This window comes from Chiloscyllium plagiosum, chromosome 7 (genome assembly GCF_004010195.1).
Source record: "Chiloscyllium plagiosum isolate BGI_BamShark_2017 chromosome 7, ASM401019v2, whole genome shotgun sequence".
Taxonomy (NCBI): domain Eukaryota; kingdom Metazoa; phylum Chordata; class Chondrichthyes; order Orectolobiformes; family Hemiscylliidae; genus Chiloscyllium; species Chiloscyllium plagiosum.
The window spans coordinates 33,742,514-33,758,626 of record NC_057716.1 but is presented as its reverse complement, the minus strand read 5'-3'; the positions used below and the strand labels follow the sequence as shown (position 1 = coordinate 33,758,626).

Genomic DNA, 16,113 nt, shown 5'->3' with positions numbered 1-16,113 from the left:
TACTCTGACCAATAAAGGAAAGCATACCAAACGCCTTCTTCACTATCCTATCTACCTGTGAATCTACTTTCAAGGAGCTATGAACTTCCACTCCAAAATCTCTTTGTTTAGCAACACTCCCTGGGACCTTACCATTAGGTGTATAAGTCCTGCTAAGATTTGCTTTCCCAAAATGCAGCACCTCGCATTTATCTGAATTAAACTCCATCTGCCACTCTTCAGCCCATTGGCCCATCTGGTCAAGATCCAGTTGTAATCTGAGGTAACCTTCTTCGCTTTCCACTGCACCTCCAATTTTGGTGTCATCTGCAAACTTACTAACTATACCTCTTATGCTCACATCCAAATAAATTTGTATAAATGATGAAAAGTAGAGGACCCAGCACCGATCCTTGTGGCACTCCACTGCTCACAGACCTCCAGTCTGAAAAACAATCTTCTACCACCACCACCGCAACCTTTGGGTCTTCTACCTTTGGGCTAATACTTGTAGAATCTCTTTGGATTATCCATTCCAGACCCTAACCTCCATGACAGTGCATCCCCATTCCTAATCACCGCTGCAGCAAAAGTAGTTTTCTTCATTTCTCCATTCCTTCTTTTGCTAATTACAATATGTCCTCTGGTTAGCAGTCTTTTTATCAACACGAACAATTGCACCTGTTCAGTTCTGTCCAGACTGCTCGATATTTTGAACACCTCTACCAAGTCTCCTTCACACCTCTTTTCTGAAGAAAACAATCCCAGTTTCTCCAATCTCAAATAGGGGATGGCAAGGTGGTTCAGTGATTAGCACTGGTGCCCTCCAGCGCCAGTGACCCAGGTTCAATTCCATCTTGGGCAACTGTCCCTATGCAGTTTACACATTCATTCTGTCTGTGGGTTTCCGCTGGGAGCTCTGATTTCCTCCCACACTCCAAAAATGTGCAGCCATGCTGAATTGCCCATAGTGTCCAGGGATGTGCAGACGAGGTGGGTTAGCCATGGGAAATGCAAGGTTACAGGGGTGGTGTGGGTGGGATGTCCTTTGGAGGGTCAGTGTGAACTGAATGGGTGTAATGGCCAGCTTCCACACTGCAGGGTTTCTATGATGAATTCATCTATAATTGAATATTCTCACTCTTGAGCCACTCCTGTGAATTTTTTTGCCTTTTCTATAATACTACAGAACTGGACACAGTACTCCATTTGGGACCAAACCAGCATTTTATACTACAGTAGTTCATTATAACTTTGTTACTTGTGTACTCTAGCCCTTATTTATAAAGTCTTAAGATTGTTTATATTTTATTAAGCACACTTTTGATCTGTCCTTTTTCCCTTCAATAATTTGTGCATACATAAATGCAAGTCCCTCTCTTCATACCGAAATGAAACATTTTATAATTCTATGTATTAAATTTCATCTGATCTATCAGTCTGTCTACCTATCAATCTGTCTACCTATCAATCTGTCTACCTATCAATCTGTCTATCTATCTGTCTGTCTGTCCATCTATCTATGTCTTTCTATCTATCCTGTCTACCCTTTCCTCCTTTCTTATAGGTGCTGGCACTTGCTGTAGTGTAGTTCCAGAACACATGTATTCTGAGGTAATTTATTCCAAAATCATCAGCACAGGCAGTAGATTGTCAGCAGACTGGTCAGCCAGGAGAACATTACAGCTGATGTTGATCAGGTGCTGTTCTTACCCTTGTACAGATGGCTGCAGCTCTTCTGTTGTATCCAGCCCAAGGTTCAAGGATTGTCAGCCATACTTGCCGAGAGAATGAATTCTCCTCTATTCTCCCTTGGCCAGTAGAAAAGGTGCAAGGGCAGAAATAAAGGGGAGCAAACTATGTTGGACTTTTAAATTGTGTACAGACTGGAGAGAACTAAGCCTTTTAATGGTTTTCTGCTGATATTTTGCAGATTATTAACTTCTACATGTGTCTACTTATGGAAAGGAGTAAAGATGCCTCTTTGCCCAAAGTTTATGCATTTAGTACTTTCTTCTATCTGAAATTGCATACTGGAGGTTACCAGACAGTAAAGCAATGGACAAAGGGTATCGATTTATTTGAAAAGGACCTTATACTGGTACCAGTCCATTTGGGTGTACACTGGTGTTTGACGGTAAGCAAGCATTTCCTTTGTTCACATTGTATCCTGTGTTTCTTGTGCTGTTATTCTGGGTCCCATTCATTAACATTAACATTTTGTTGTCTGTTAATTTACCTGAGAGTCATTGAAACTTGGTCCAATCGATAATGGATAAAAAGCTACAACAGACCATGTTTGATTCTCAAACTATTACTAAATTTGCACATCTTGTCCAGAGCAACAATTGAAGTGTGAGAGTTGACTTCAACTCAGAGGAGAAAAGACAGCCAAATTTGCTGACCATTGATAGTTATGCAGGAGTCTATGCTGAAAGGAGCTAATGTGTGAATATTTAGTGGAGACAAAATGATTTCTTTGCAGTTGAATAGCTGAGGCTCAAATACAGCTATTCCCTGGGTTGCGAACAGATTCCATTCGGGAGTCCATTTGCAAGTCAGTTTGTATGCAAGTTGAAACACAATGCAAGACAATATAAAATAGCCTTTGGCTAGTACAGGAAAGGTTCATATCTCATTGGATCGTTAAAATTGCACACCCCTGTATGGAATTCCATTTGTAAGTGTGAGTGTTCATAAATCGGGGATCCCCTGATTGAAATCAGGGCAAGAGGGAACAGTAAATCATCAGGGAATAAAAATAGTTCTAAAATAGAAGTGTGAAAGGATTCTTAAACAGAACAAATATTAAAAATGAATTAAATTTTCTATACAACAATGTACAGCCGTCGGAAAGAACAAGAATAGATAAAGGGATTAAGTGTATGGAATCTTAGGCAATGGTGATCACAAGATAATAAGATTGAAGATGAAGGGTCATATAGATCTACAACACAGAAAAAGCAAATGGGATCAGATTAATTTAGGATATCTGATCAGCATGGATGAGTTGGATCGAAGGGTCTGTTTCGGTGCTGTACATCTCTATGACTCTATGACTTTGTCCCATTGCGTCCACACTGGTCAAAAACAATCCTGTAACTATTCTGATCCCATTTTCTAGTACTTGGCTCATCATATTCTTTGCCTTGACCTCACAAGTGCAGATCTAAATACTACTTCAATGTTGTAAGGGTTTCTACCTCGACCACCTGCACAGGCAGTGAGTTCTAAATTCCCACCACCCTCTGAGTTAAGGTTTCCTTCACATCTCAAACCTTCTCTCCCTGACCTTAAACTCTATCAAGGGGAAATGTCTCTTCCTGTCTATCCTTTCTGTGCCCCTCATAATTGTATACATCTCAGTCATGCCCGCTCTCAGTCTTCTCATCTCCAAGGAAAACAACCGCAGTCTGTCCAATCTCTCTTCATAACTGTAGGTCTCTGGTCTAAGCAAAGTCCTGGTAAATCTCCTCTGCACTCTTTCCAGTACTATCATATCCTTGCTGTAATGTGGATTCCAGAACTGCACACAATACTCTTGCTGTTGCCTAACCAATATTTTATACAGTTCTAGCATTATGTCCCTGCTCTTAAATTCTACCATTTTCCATGTATTTCTTGTCCTGCACAAGTGCATCATCTCTCATTCATCTGGATTGGAAGTACATTTACCACTGATCAGTTCATCTAACCAGCTCATATATATCTTTCTATTATCTAAAGCTATTCTCCTTACCACTCCACCAATTTTTTGTATCATCTGCAAACTTCATTCCGTCATTCAAATCTAAGTCTTTTTTTATATAAACCACAAGCAGCAAGAACCCCAATACTGACTGCCGTGGGGCCCCACTGGACATAGACTTCAAGTTGGAAAAACACCCCTCAGCCATCAACCTATATTTCCTTCCAAAAGTGTTGTTGCAATTTGCCAAATTTCCTTGGATCCCATGGACTAATGTAACCTTTGCTATCGGTCTCCCATGCGGGACCTTATCAAAAGCTGAAGTCCAAATAGACTACGTCAAAAATACAATACCTCATCTATAAACCTGGTCACCTCTTTGAAAAATTCTATCAAGCTGGTCAGATCTGACCTCCCCTTAACAAAAATATACTGACTGTTGTTGCTTAATTCCTGCCTCTCCAAGTGTAGATTAATTCTGTTCCTCAGAGTTGCTTCCAATAGTTTCCCTTCCATCAAGGTTAGATTGACCGGTCTGGAGTTTCCTGGGTTATTCTTTGCTCAATTCTTGAATAATTGTACTACACTGGCTGCCTTCCAGTGCTCTGGAATTTGTCCTATTGCCAGGGAAGAATTGAACATGTTTGCAAGTGCCCCTGCTATTTCCTCCCTTGTCCCACTGAACAACCAGGATATATTTCATCCAACTGTGGAATTTATCAAATTTTTAGTCTGAGACACCATACCACACTTCTTTTCTGAGCTAATTTCTTGAATTTTTTTCTTCCTAATTTCTAGACCCATATTGTCTCTCTCATTAGTGAACACTGACTCAAAAGTATTCATTTAGGACACTATCCTGGCTCCACACACATATGACTGCTGTGGTCCGTAATGGGCTCTACTCTTTCACTGTTAATGTACCTGGAAAACAACTTAGGATTTCCTTTTTACCTGTCAGTTTCCTTACATGTCCCCTTTTTCACTCTTCTAATCTCCTTTTAAAATTCCCTCTTGTACATTCTATCCTCCTCTGGGGCTTCTGCTGTTTTGAGCTCTCAGTATTTGCTATAAGGCTCCCCTTTCCTCTTAATCCAATGCTGTATACCCCTCAATATACAGGGTTCACAGAATTTGATAGTCCCACCACTCTGGCCAAGTCATATCTGATCTCATTCAAGTTAGCCATCTCCCAATTTAGGCCCATCCTGTCCATTTCAGGCCCATCCTGTCCATTTTCATAACAATCTTCCATTTAATTGAGGCGTAATCACTGTCTACAAAATGCTTCCCCATTGATAATTCAACCATTTGCCCAGTCTTGTTATCTAAAAGATTGAGAAGGATTTCAGTAAGTCAAGCGCCAAAGTGATAAATTATAGAAAAATTGATGCTTTTGGGGTTTACAATGGAATTTGGGGAAAATAAACTAGAAATTTTACTGATGGATAAAGAACAAGAATGAGGAACATTTAAACCTGCGCTCAATAGAGCAAGGAAAAATACAACTCACAAGAAGACAAGAACAAACTAGCCAGTAATGGATATCAGCTTAGCTAAATAAAGGAACAATGACAAAATTGAAACTAAAGAAAATGTCTACAGTCAGAATGTAGACAAAACAAAAGGATAACTTTTCAAAGAGATAAGGAGAAACTTCTTTTGCCAGAGAATGGACTTCATTGCCACAGAAGGCTGTGGAGGCCAGGTCATTTAGTTATTTAAACAGAGATAGTTAAGTTCTGAATTGCCGAGGGAATCCAAGGTTACAGGGGGAAAGTGTGAAAATGGGGTTGAAAAACCTACCAGCCATGATTGAGTGGCGAAGGAGACTCGAATGGTTTAATTTCTGCTCCTGTGTCTTCTGGTCTGATTACAAAAGAGAACACAAAGAAGTCAATAAATAATTGAGAAGGGAAGGATCAATCACAAAATTAAAATTTGTCTGCAATGTAAAAAGAAATGGTAAAGTATGGATAGAAAACTAGCCACAAAGTAGAGTCCCTCTGTTCCCCAAGTGCACTCTTCATTCTCTCATGTTCCCGTATTGTTCTCTGTCTTCCCTTGCCATCATATCAAAACCTTGTATTGCTTTCTCTCCTTCTAAAACAAAGATTTTTCCATCGTTTCTGTTCCCTTTCTATTTCTTTCTGACAAGCTGCCTTTCCAGTAGGACACACTGGATCCAGGCTTTCCACTACCTAAATGGCCCATTCCTCAGCCACCTCCCCAATCTCAAAGACATTGACACCAGTTGGCAGTAGGTCTGCTGTCTCACTGCCTTCAGAGGAAGAGTGCTCAGTCTCAACAGAATTGATGATATTTTTGTCACCACCCCCTGACATAATACTACTTTTGTTGTACTTGGCTGCTGCTGCCAAAGGGGGCACTTTAATGGCAGCTTTCTGCCATTGGGTTTGATTCCAGGCCAGAATAAGATGCAAGATCTCACCCAAGGAAAGAGGGATAAAACTGAGATTTAAGTGTTCCTGAGCTTTATAAAAGAGATTAAACAAAGCAATCTTTTTTGTGTGCAATTCAGTATGAGGTGAACAATGATACTTAAAAGATAAATTTGTATGAAACAGGTAGCAGATTTAAGAAAGAAGACAATCCTTCACCTTGATTCCATGGGCCAGTGGAATGATGATTTGTGCTGGATACTGTTGTAAGTACCAAGCTGGAAATAAATGTCATGGTGTTACAACGTGGCGTGAACCCTTCCGCTAATTAACCCAAACACCCAGAAAAGCTCCCCTTGCCTCGTAATCTGTTAAAGTATGAGTGACAGAAAACTCCCAAATTTCACTATTTGGACCAGCACGGTGGCTCAGTGGTTAGCATTGCTGCCTCCCATCGCAAGTGACCTGGGTTTGATTCTAGCCTCGGGTGACTGTATATGTGGAGTTTGCACATTCTCTTCGTGTCTGCATGGGTTTTCTCCAGGTGCTCGTTTCCTCCCACAACCCAAAAAATGTGCAGGTTAGGTGAATTGACCAAGCTGAACTGCCTATGATGTTCAGGGATGTCAGTTAGGTGCATTAGTCAGGGGTAAATATAGGATAATAGGATAGGGGAATGGGTTTGGATGGATTACTCATTGGAGGGAATGTGTGGACTTGTTGGGCTGACAGGCCTGTTTCCACACTGCAGAGATTCTATGATTCACTTTATTCTTTAACTTAAAAGTGAACATTCAACAATAACAATTTACAATTCTAAGGCCCCTTTATCTTAACTACTTATTATCTGCCTTCGACTTCACAACAATATACTGTTCCAATAAACATGTATTAAAATTACATCAACTTAATTTCAAAACAACACAGCGGCTGTCATCTTCAGTGTATGTCTTCCTCAGGCTGGAGATCTCCCTGGGTTGTCTTTAGTCTTTTGCTGCAAAGATGTTTCATATGAGAAAGGTACCTTTGATAGAGAGGGTGTTGCTGGCAGTTCCTCTGGCGATGGCAGTTGGTCTCACTCTCCAAAATGTCGGCTTCTTTATACCTTAAACATTGGATCGTCTCATTGGTTCGAAGCTGGAAAACACAATAAGCTCAAAATCAATTGGGTTTTAGTGTCCTGGGGCATAATTTAAACTGGTTCGATTTGAATTGTTGTCAAAACAACTGAGGTATCTAGTTCACAACCAAATGTTACATATTTTCAATTTTCCAGTACACTCTGAGACTGCTAGTCAGGTGCCTGCAAACCTTCAGTGCAAAACAGCCTTCACTTTATTAAAGGCACAATACAATAGTGATTTGTTTTCTGCTGTCAGGTTTGTGCAAGCTCAGTTGCAGGATTATAATTGTATATACAGCTTCTAGTATAAGCAGAAAAATTGATCAATAAACAAAAGCTCCTGAAATAGCTTCCAAGAAAACAAGGCTTCCTGTTAACTCAATTCGTGCGAAACCAATGTGGAACAGCAATCATCAAAGCAATGACACCGTTCATCTGATAATTATAAACAAAAATGCCATTCAACATATCCATAAAAGCTCTCCTATTACAATATTTGTTTCGCTCTCAGGTTTTGTTTTCTCAGACTTCATTCAGATGCCAATTCCTTGAAGTGATCATGCTTTGTGTAGAGAAGAATATTTTGATACCAGTTTTAAATGTGCCTTTTATCTTGGGATTGGAATCGACTTCCTTCCAAGGCTGGATATGTGGGTTATTCTCTCTGGAGTTTGCAAGAATGAGATGCAATCTCATTGAAAAATACAGGATTTCAAAGGCGAGTTCAAATGAATTTGAATGAACTCTGGATTTCTATTTTATTTCATCTTGTGTTGCTGCTGTAAGGTTATTTTCTTTCACTGCTGAAGAACCCAAATTTCTTCAGTATTTATTCTTGACATTTGAATAAATTCACTTGTCCATCCTAAGTATGACTGGCTGAGCCAGCATTTATTTGCCCTTGAGAAGGTAGCAGTGAGCTGCCTCCTCGAACTGCTGCGATCCACGTGCTGTAAATGGATCCACAATACCCTTTGGAAGGAATTCCAGGATTTTGACCTTGTGACACTGAAGAAAGAGTAATACTGTCATGGACAGATGCATCTGCAGCAGACAGATTGTTGAAGATGGAGTCAAGTATGCTTTTTCCTCACAACCAAAGGAGACTCTGTCTAGCAGCTATGTATTTTGCTCATCATATACAGGTATACCAAGCTTGTCCTTGTCCCCCCATCCTCATCATATACAGGTATACCAGCCTTGTCCTTGCTACAGTCAGTTCTGAAGAATGGTTACTGAAGAATGGTTAACTCTTTTTTTTTTTCCTCTACAGATGCTGCCAAAGTTGCTGGATTTATGCAACAATTTCTGTTTTTGTTTCAGATTTAAAGCATCCCCAGTTCTTTGTTCTTTTGTTTAGTTGTTTACACAATGCCTGCAATGGCTATCAGGGGTTCTTGCTTTCAAACCTCAGCCACCCTTCCAAATGCTGTTTTACAAAACAGTTCTTTCTCATTTTAGTTCCCAGTTTTTAGAAACAAAATAAAGACAGTCCTTACACCTAGTGTATTTTCCCATTCAACTTTAGACAACTCTTTTCTTAGTATCTCTGTAATTGCCCTTGTTTAAATTGAGGACCTGCTTTGACCCTGCTCTCCTTCAAACTGCATCTGAAATTCTATCATTATTGTGATAACTACCTTCTTAGAGGATCCTTAACCTTGGAGAGGTAGATTGCAGATTGAAAAGAATAGATGGCAGATTGACAGTTGGATAAATCAGTTGCAAATGCATGGAAGTGCTGTTGGAGATGAGGTAGAAAGATGGCAGACCACAAAGAATAATGATGGGTGGGGTAGTGGGATATTGGGTGTCAGGTAAGAAGATTATAGGCCTCTGATGCATTGTTGCAGGATCTGGAAGATGTTTTTTTAATTTTTCATAAAATGTGAGCATTGCTTGGCCAGCATTTATAGCCAATCCCTAAACGCGTAGCGGGTAGGTAAGAGTCAACCATGTTGCTGTCTGGAGTCACATGTAGGTCATTCTCGATAAGGATAGTTGATTTTAAAATGACATTAAAAGACGTTAGCAAACCATATTTGATGTTATAGTTGAGAGTGATTACATGGTCAGCATTAAATTCAATTTTCACTATCTGTGATGATGGGATTCGCACAGATACTCCCAAAATACTAGCCTGGGGTTCTAGATCGTAAATCACAATGTTTATTGATCCTTAATTTTTTTAAACTGTAAGCCAGTGTTTTTTTGTCCCCAAAAGGCATTCAGCACTGCTATTGGCTGCCTCAGGATAAAAAACAATGTTGCATCAGGGACCAGAAGCAGGCATCAGGTTTGTTGCTGATGTATGCAAATCTATATTGCTAATTTCAGACAAGAGGGAAAAGTCTCTGGTTTGTCCTTTATTAAGATGATATCCAGTATGATTCACTGGTACCAACAGAACATGTAGGTCCCAACAGTGGGCTCTACCAATCTGAATCTGAACTTAAGTGTGGGAGGAAAGTAAGTTTGCACATGACATAAAAATTGGACATGTCTTTGATAATGGTAGGGATGGTGTTGACCCCAGAATGATATTGATAGTTTTGTTGGGTGAGTGGAAAAGTGGCAAATCGATCTTGTGAAGTGGGAGATAATGCATTTGGGGACAGAAAGAAAAGCAAGAGGATACAAAATATACAAAGTTAAAAATCACACAACACCAGGTTATAGTCCAACAGGTTTATTTGGAAGCACTAGCTTTCGGAACGCTGCTCCTTCATCAGGTGATTTGGAATATAAGATCATAAGACACTTATTCCGAAAAGCTAGTGCTTCCAAATAAACCTGTTGGACCATAACCTGGTGTTGTGTGATTTTTAACTTTGTCCACCCAGTCCAACACCAGCATCTCCAAATCATGACAAAATATACGTTTTGAGTTTGAGAGGAGTAGACAGGAATGAAGAGATCCTGGGTGTACATGTCCACAGGTCCTTGAAGGTGGCAGGGACAGTTGGATAAAATTTGGAAGAAAGCATGTGCTTTCCTTTTTTGGATAACATATAGTAACAATAATGGAGGTGCAATGCTGGAATTGTATAAAATGCTGTTTTAGGCCACAGCTGGAATCTTATGTACTGTTCTAGCCACCACATTAGAGGAAAGAGAAAATTGCTGTGATGAGAATCCAGATGAGAAAAGATTAGGTAACTTAGTGTACTTTTTCTTAGGACAGAGGAGGCTGAGGGATGACTTACTTGAGGTGTACAACATTGAGGGGATGGATAAACTTCACGTAGGGAGTTCAGATTTAAATTGATTGGTTGAGTAGAGGGTATTTTAGGGAGAAGTTTTACACCTGAAGGTACAGTTGATGCCTAGAATTTTCTGGCCAGTTTGCTGCTGGAGATAGAAATCCTTGAAATGAACTGGGATCTGCACACAAAGCACTGGAACCTGCAAGGCTCTGGAAAATGGATTAGAATAGGTGGCTAGTTTGTTTATCTTTATTGCCATAGACATCATGGGCTGAATGGCCTCTTTCTGTACTGCGATTATGCTATGGTACACTGGTAATGCCTGCAGGTCAAATAACATTGCAGTCTTGACCACTTGGAACAGGTACTACTGATTGATGTTCAAGCACATTCAGAACCTGAAGAAGATGGGGAAAGCATCAACAGGAAGGGCAATAGGAGAGGAATGATTTCAGAAAAAGCAGAGAAATGCATCTTGACTGTCCACTGCATAACTGAGGTAGAGAGTCTTAGAGTCTGCTGTTTGGTCACCTTTGGTCACTCTGCCTGTTTAGAAAGATTCCATAATGCGATCATGTTACAACTATGACGTGTCAGGAGATGATGCAAAGTGCTGATATTTTAAAATTTGCAGATTCTGACTTTCTTGTCATGTTTGATTTTAGGCGATACTTACAGGAAGAAAGCAAAAATAAGAAAGGCCGACATTTGGATTCCTCTGAGTGGGTTCTCCGCAGCATGAGATCTAATGTAAGTATAAGCGTTTGATATTGTTATATTTCACCAGACTGCTTAAAGATTAACTTTGTTTTGGAAATAACTAGGATGCCAGATCCCAGGTTTTATTCTCAGCTACCATAGCTGAAAGAAAACCACACTTTCTCTCCTAGCAAGTAGGGAGGAGGTCAGCACTGATTTATCACTTAGAGTAGTACCCAGTATTTTCTCTGCATGCTTGGTTAGGAGAAAAATGGATGTTCCATTGGGTGCAAGGATTCACTCTTTCCTGGCACATAAAGAGTGGCCATTTTGCTCTGGTACTGGAGACTACCTAATGTCTGAAGAACTTATGATGGTTTCCATGTAACATGAATTTTGAAATGACCCACAGTCATATTTAAAATAATTGAGAAGGGTTTTCTTTTGTATTGCCTTTTTGGTTCTACCCTGAGATTGTGGTGGTTTTTATTCTTTCATGGGATGTGGTTGCTGCCCCTGATTACTGTTGATGAGTCAATGATGAGCCACTGCTGCAATCTTTCTTTAAACGTTTAGTTTAATTGAGAGGCTTGTTCAGCCATGTCAGAGGGCTGCTAAAAGTCAACTACATTGCTGAGAGTCTGGAATCACATGTGGGCCAGATTAGGTAAGGATAGTAGATTTTCTTTCTTGAAGGACAATCAACAGCAGTTTATGGTCATTATTAAAAATAATTTAAGACTTTTTACTCATAATTAATGTTATTAATTGAATTTGAATTCCAGCAGCTGCTGTGGTGGCATTTGAACCCATGTCAGTGACATTACCACTACGTTGCCATCTTGTTGAAATCAATCACAGGAATGTCAAGTTTCCTGAGTCTACAGCAGTTAAAACCAGTATAACACTTACTGTAGTTAAGTAGGTTGCCTGTGTATAAAATGAAGCAAAGTACTGTGGATGCTGGAGATCTGAATCAAACGAAAACAAATTGCTGGAAAAACTCAGCAGGTCTGGCAACATCTGTGTAGAGAAGACAGAGTTAACATTTCAAGTCCAGTAACCCTTTATCAGAAGAAGGTTTTTGTCTGTGTGCAAAACTGCATTTGGAAATAAAAATGTTGAAAATACAGAACAAATGAAGAGAAAATGTAGGCAATCACTTCAGTTGCAGACTTCATGGCAGCCTTCTTTATCAATGCAAACAGTTTCTGTCCATTGCAGCATTTCACACTCTTGTTATTTCTTCGCACTTTGAAAAGAGGTACAGGTAGATTTTCAACTTGTACAAGCTACAGAGGAACCTTGATTATCCGAAGGACACGGGCTGGGAGTATTTCAATCGGTTAATTAAATTCCGGATAACATAATTTAGCCGAGCATCTGGACCGTTGATCTTCCCGGTAAACCGATATTCGGATAATCGAATGCCGGATAATCGAGGTTCCTCTGTATTGGATGGCTTAACCATTAGAGAAACTGCCTGATTTTTGTCTGCAATGACTTTTATAAACATCAATATAAAGTTATTTCTACAAAGGCTGGAATGCCAGTTGAAATTCACCCCATACTGCTTGTCTCTTGAAATGCTCTCCTATAGTGGTTTGCTATAATAGCATCACGAAGTTCCTATTCATAGGCAATAGTGACAACCATTAATATACAAGCCTTTAACTCCTGTAATTAGAAGATCACTGAACAATAAACAGAAGCAATGTTTTAGGTGCTGATGAAACAGAAGTCTGGCATAATAAATCGGAATTATCATGGCAGAGGTGAATGAAAAATGAATGTGCTGTTAACCTGAAATGAAATAAACTAAGCCTGTCAGAAAATTAAAAATAGGAAATGCACTTTGAGACCACATTGAAGTAAAACTCATTTTTGGTTTCTTTCTCTTCTGATAGGAAGTTCCACAGCAAATGAATGGAAGTGATTGTGGGGTATTTGTATGTAAATATGCTGATTATATTGCAAGGGATGAGCAGATTACCTTCACCCAGGTAGGAAATTATTTGTGTTACGTTTTGAAAGATTAGGTTTTCTATTAATCAAGATAACTTGTGTTAAAACTGGATACTTCCCACTTTGGATTATCTGTGCCTAAATCAGGTGTGAGTGATATAACTCCCGACATTTATAAGATCCAACACCCAGAGTTAACTGTAGTCCTCTGTTGCACTAGAGAGACATTTCTCATTTCTCACACCAGCAAGTCTATGGCTTTAATGAGTGAGACTGGCAGTTAGTCCAAACTAGCACCAAATTGTGGGCATTTGCCATGAACTATATCGTTTTCAATGTGAGTAAGACGATCAGAACCCATTTCCTACAAGGAGTCAGCAGGCAGAAAAGATTGGCATCCCAATTGTCTATGCCAGATTTGAATACTAAAGGTAAAAAACCAACAACTGGATTCAGTATGCCCAGACAGACATTTGAATACTGGTCACTTGGGTAAGATGTATAAAAGAATAGGATTGAAGTCTCTGGATTATTACTGAGCCATTGACAAACTGCCTTGGGGATGTGCACATTGGGGTTAAAGAAGCATTGTGGGAAAAAGGGGGTCCACTGTCACCGGTAGCAATTATTGAGTGTTGGAAAGAACTGTACAGTTCGAATGGCCTCCACCTGAGTCAGGTTGGGAAGAGGGTCTTTGTGGAAAGGATTAATGGGATTGTCACAAGGAACTTCAAATTAGTAAAGCTTTCATAATTTATTGTGTTTTTATTTGATATAGATGTTGGATGTTAACTGCACATTCAATTAAAGCCTTATAAGTAGATTGACCCTGAAATTGATTGGGTTAGAAAGTGCTTGCTTGTAAAATGCAACACTAAATAAGTTGTTAAAATTGGCACTAGGTCCAACCTACATCAGCAGGCTTTCTGTTGTAGAACAGTAAAAGGAGGGCTCAGGTTGGAAGGATAGTTAAAATAATAATTAAAAAGCAAACAAGGAAAAAGAATAGACTCGTTAATAGCCAGAACCTGCACTATCAGTGACACAGATAGAGAAGCAACTAAAAGATGTGTAGTAGTTAGAGAGAGAGAAATAAGAGATGGGAGTAAAAACACCAAAGCAGAAGTGTGGCCAATTAGGTATTCTTTGCAAAATATTTAAAAATCACACAACACCAGGTTATAGTCCAACAGTTGTATTTGGAAGCACTAGCTTTCTGAGCGCTGCTCCTTCATCAAGTAGCTGTGGAAGCAGGATCATAAGACACAGAATTTATCGCAAAAGATTACAGTGTCCTGCAACTGAAAAAACTTGCTGAACTATAATCTGGTGTTTTGTGATTTTTAACTTTGTCCACCCCAGTCCACCCGCTCCTCCATATCATGGTTACAGAATAGGATGTGGAAACCAAAAATATTGGAAAGGTATATATGGTCATTCAGTAACTGAAACATATAAGGTAGGTTAACATTCAAAGTGTAATTCTTTTTCTGATATTGCTCCCACAAGTACTGTACCCAATGTTATACATTGACCGAGCAGTCCATACCAGTACTGTCCCACAGTATTGTACAGTGACAGACCTGTCCCCATCCAATGTTGTACAGTTTACTACTGTACACTATTAATAGTTTAACAGTACACTATTACTGTACCTGCGTGTCACATAGTATCAGACACATCCACCAGTACTACACCCAAGTATTATACAGTGACAGGCATGTCTCCACTGTTCTGTATCACAGCATGAGGACAGACATATCCACCAGTACTGTACAGCATGTTATACTATGACAAACTGTCTCTACCAGTACTGTGCTCCCATCTTATACAGTTACAGAACTGTCCACACCAGCATGACTTCTGTACAATACTAATGTACCGTAATGATGTGAACAGATCTGTCACTATATGACACTGGGATACAGTCCTGCTGGGGACAAGTCTGTCACTGTATATAACATAGATACAGTACTGATGGGAACGAGTATATCTGTGCTAGAAAGAGCAATTTGAAGTTACAAATTAAGTGTATTGTCTATATAGCATAATGCACAACATGGGTTGAAATAAATGTGATTTTTATTTTCCTTGGTGACAATCTGCAGTATAATCTCTGAGACACCATTGGGTATAATTTCAAGTAGTAAATTAAAGTTTATTGTGTTTTGGTTTCTTCCAGCATGACATTCCTTACTTTAGAATGAAAATGGTTTGGGAGATTCTGCACAAAAGAATGCTGTGATGTCCAGCTATTGGTCAAGTCAATGCAAAAGGAAAGGTGGCTTCAAGCCTTTTAATGGACGGAAATGTGCTAAATGCTGGATTCTTGCTGGAGCCTGAACCTGCCTCTAGGTTTTTGAATGAGGATTGCACCAGATGCTGTTTGCCACGGTGATCACTCACCCTTCATCAAGCTTGCGAGTATTTGATTATACTATGGCAGATAACAAGAGTAAGGTAACTAGGAATAAACAGAACGTCCAGTTCAATCATCCTTCTTTGAAAACCAAAGCTGACTTTTTGTGGCAAAAAGGTGCTGTTCAGTAATGTATTTAAATATGTGTATTTCAACAGCAAACCTAACAGCAATAAGATCTTCAGGAAAGCAGAAGGAATCTTTCTTGTCGTCTTGCACTTCCAAAACTCTGTGTAATTTGTAATACCTGCCACTTAATGCAGATCAAGAAAGACTTTGCTTGGGGTAAAGGGAGTGAGTGTTAGTCTTTTCACTAAGATTGACTGGTGTTGTTGACAATACATTCTTTCTTCTACTACAGCCACATCCAGTGGAAATGAATGGATTGATAATTCCTTTGGATACTGTCCACTCTTCAAGTGTTAAGTGTGTTCAAATCTATATTTATGACTTATCACATTTAATAAAATTTATTTGGTTTTCACATTCTCACCTTGTTTATTGACTTTGAAGTATCAAGTTAATGATTCACCAAGTGAACTAAAGGCAGTAATACAGCAGTGATACTGTAAGGAACTGCTTGCTGTGTGTGTGTAAATGTAGAAGAACCATGGTGCTTCAAATGCTTGTTG

General features: G+C 39.4%; 1 protein-coding gene across 4 annotated transcripts in view; it reads left to right on the top strand.

The window, feature by feature from the left end:
• LOC122551460 (sentrin-specific protease 2-like) overlaps positions 1–15,965 on the top strand; it is a 425,299-nt gene extending 409,334 nt beyond the window's left edge. For 3 of the 4 annotated variants that reach the window (XM_043693394.1, XM_043693393.1, XM_043693395.1), the window contains 5 exons: positions 1,913–2,116; positions 6,256–6,335; positions 11,064–11,148; positions 13,005–13,100; positions 15,245–15,965. In XM_043693394.1, coding sequence (XP_043549329.1) covers positions 1,913–2,116; positions 6,256–6,335; positions 11,064–11,148; positions 13,005–13,100; positions 15,245–15,307 — 528 coding nt within the window. In that variant the 3' untranslated portion in view covers positions 15,308–15,965. Of the gene's footprint in view, positions 1–1,912; positions 2,117–6,255; positions 6,336–11,063; positions 11,149–13,004; positions 13,101–15,244 lie in introns of those variants that run through there. The other variant, XR_006312107.1, reaches the window with a different exon arrangement.
• Positions 15,966–16,113: the final 148 nt, after the last annotated feature.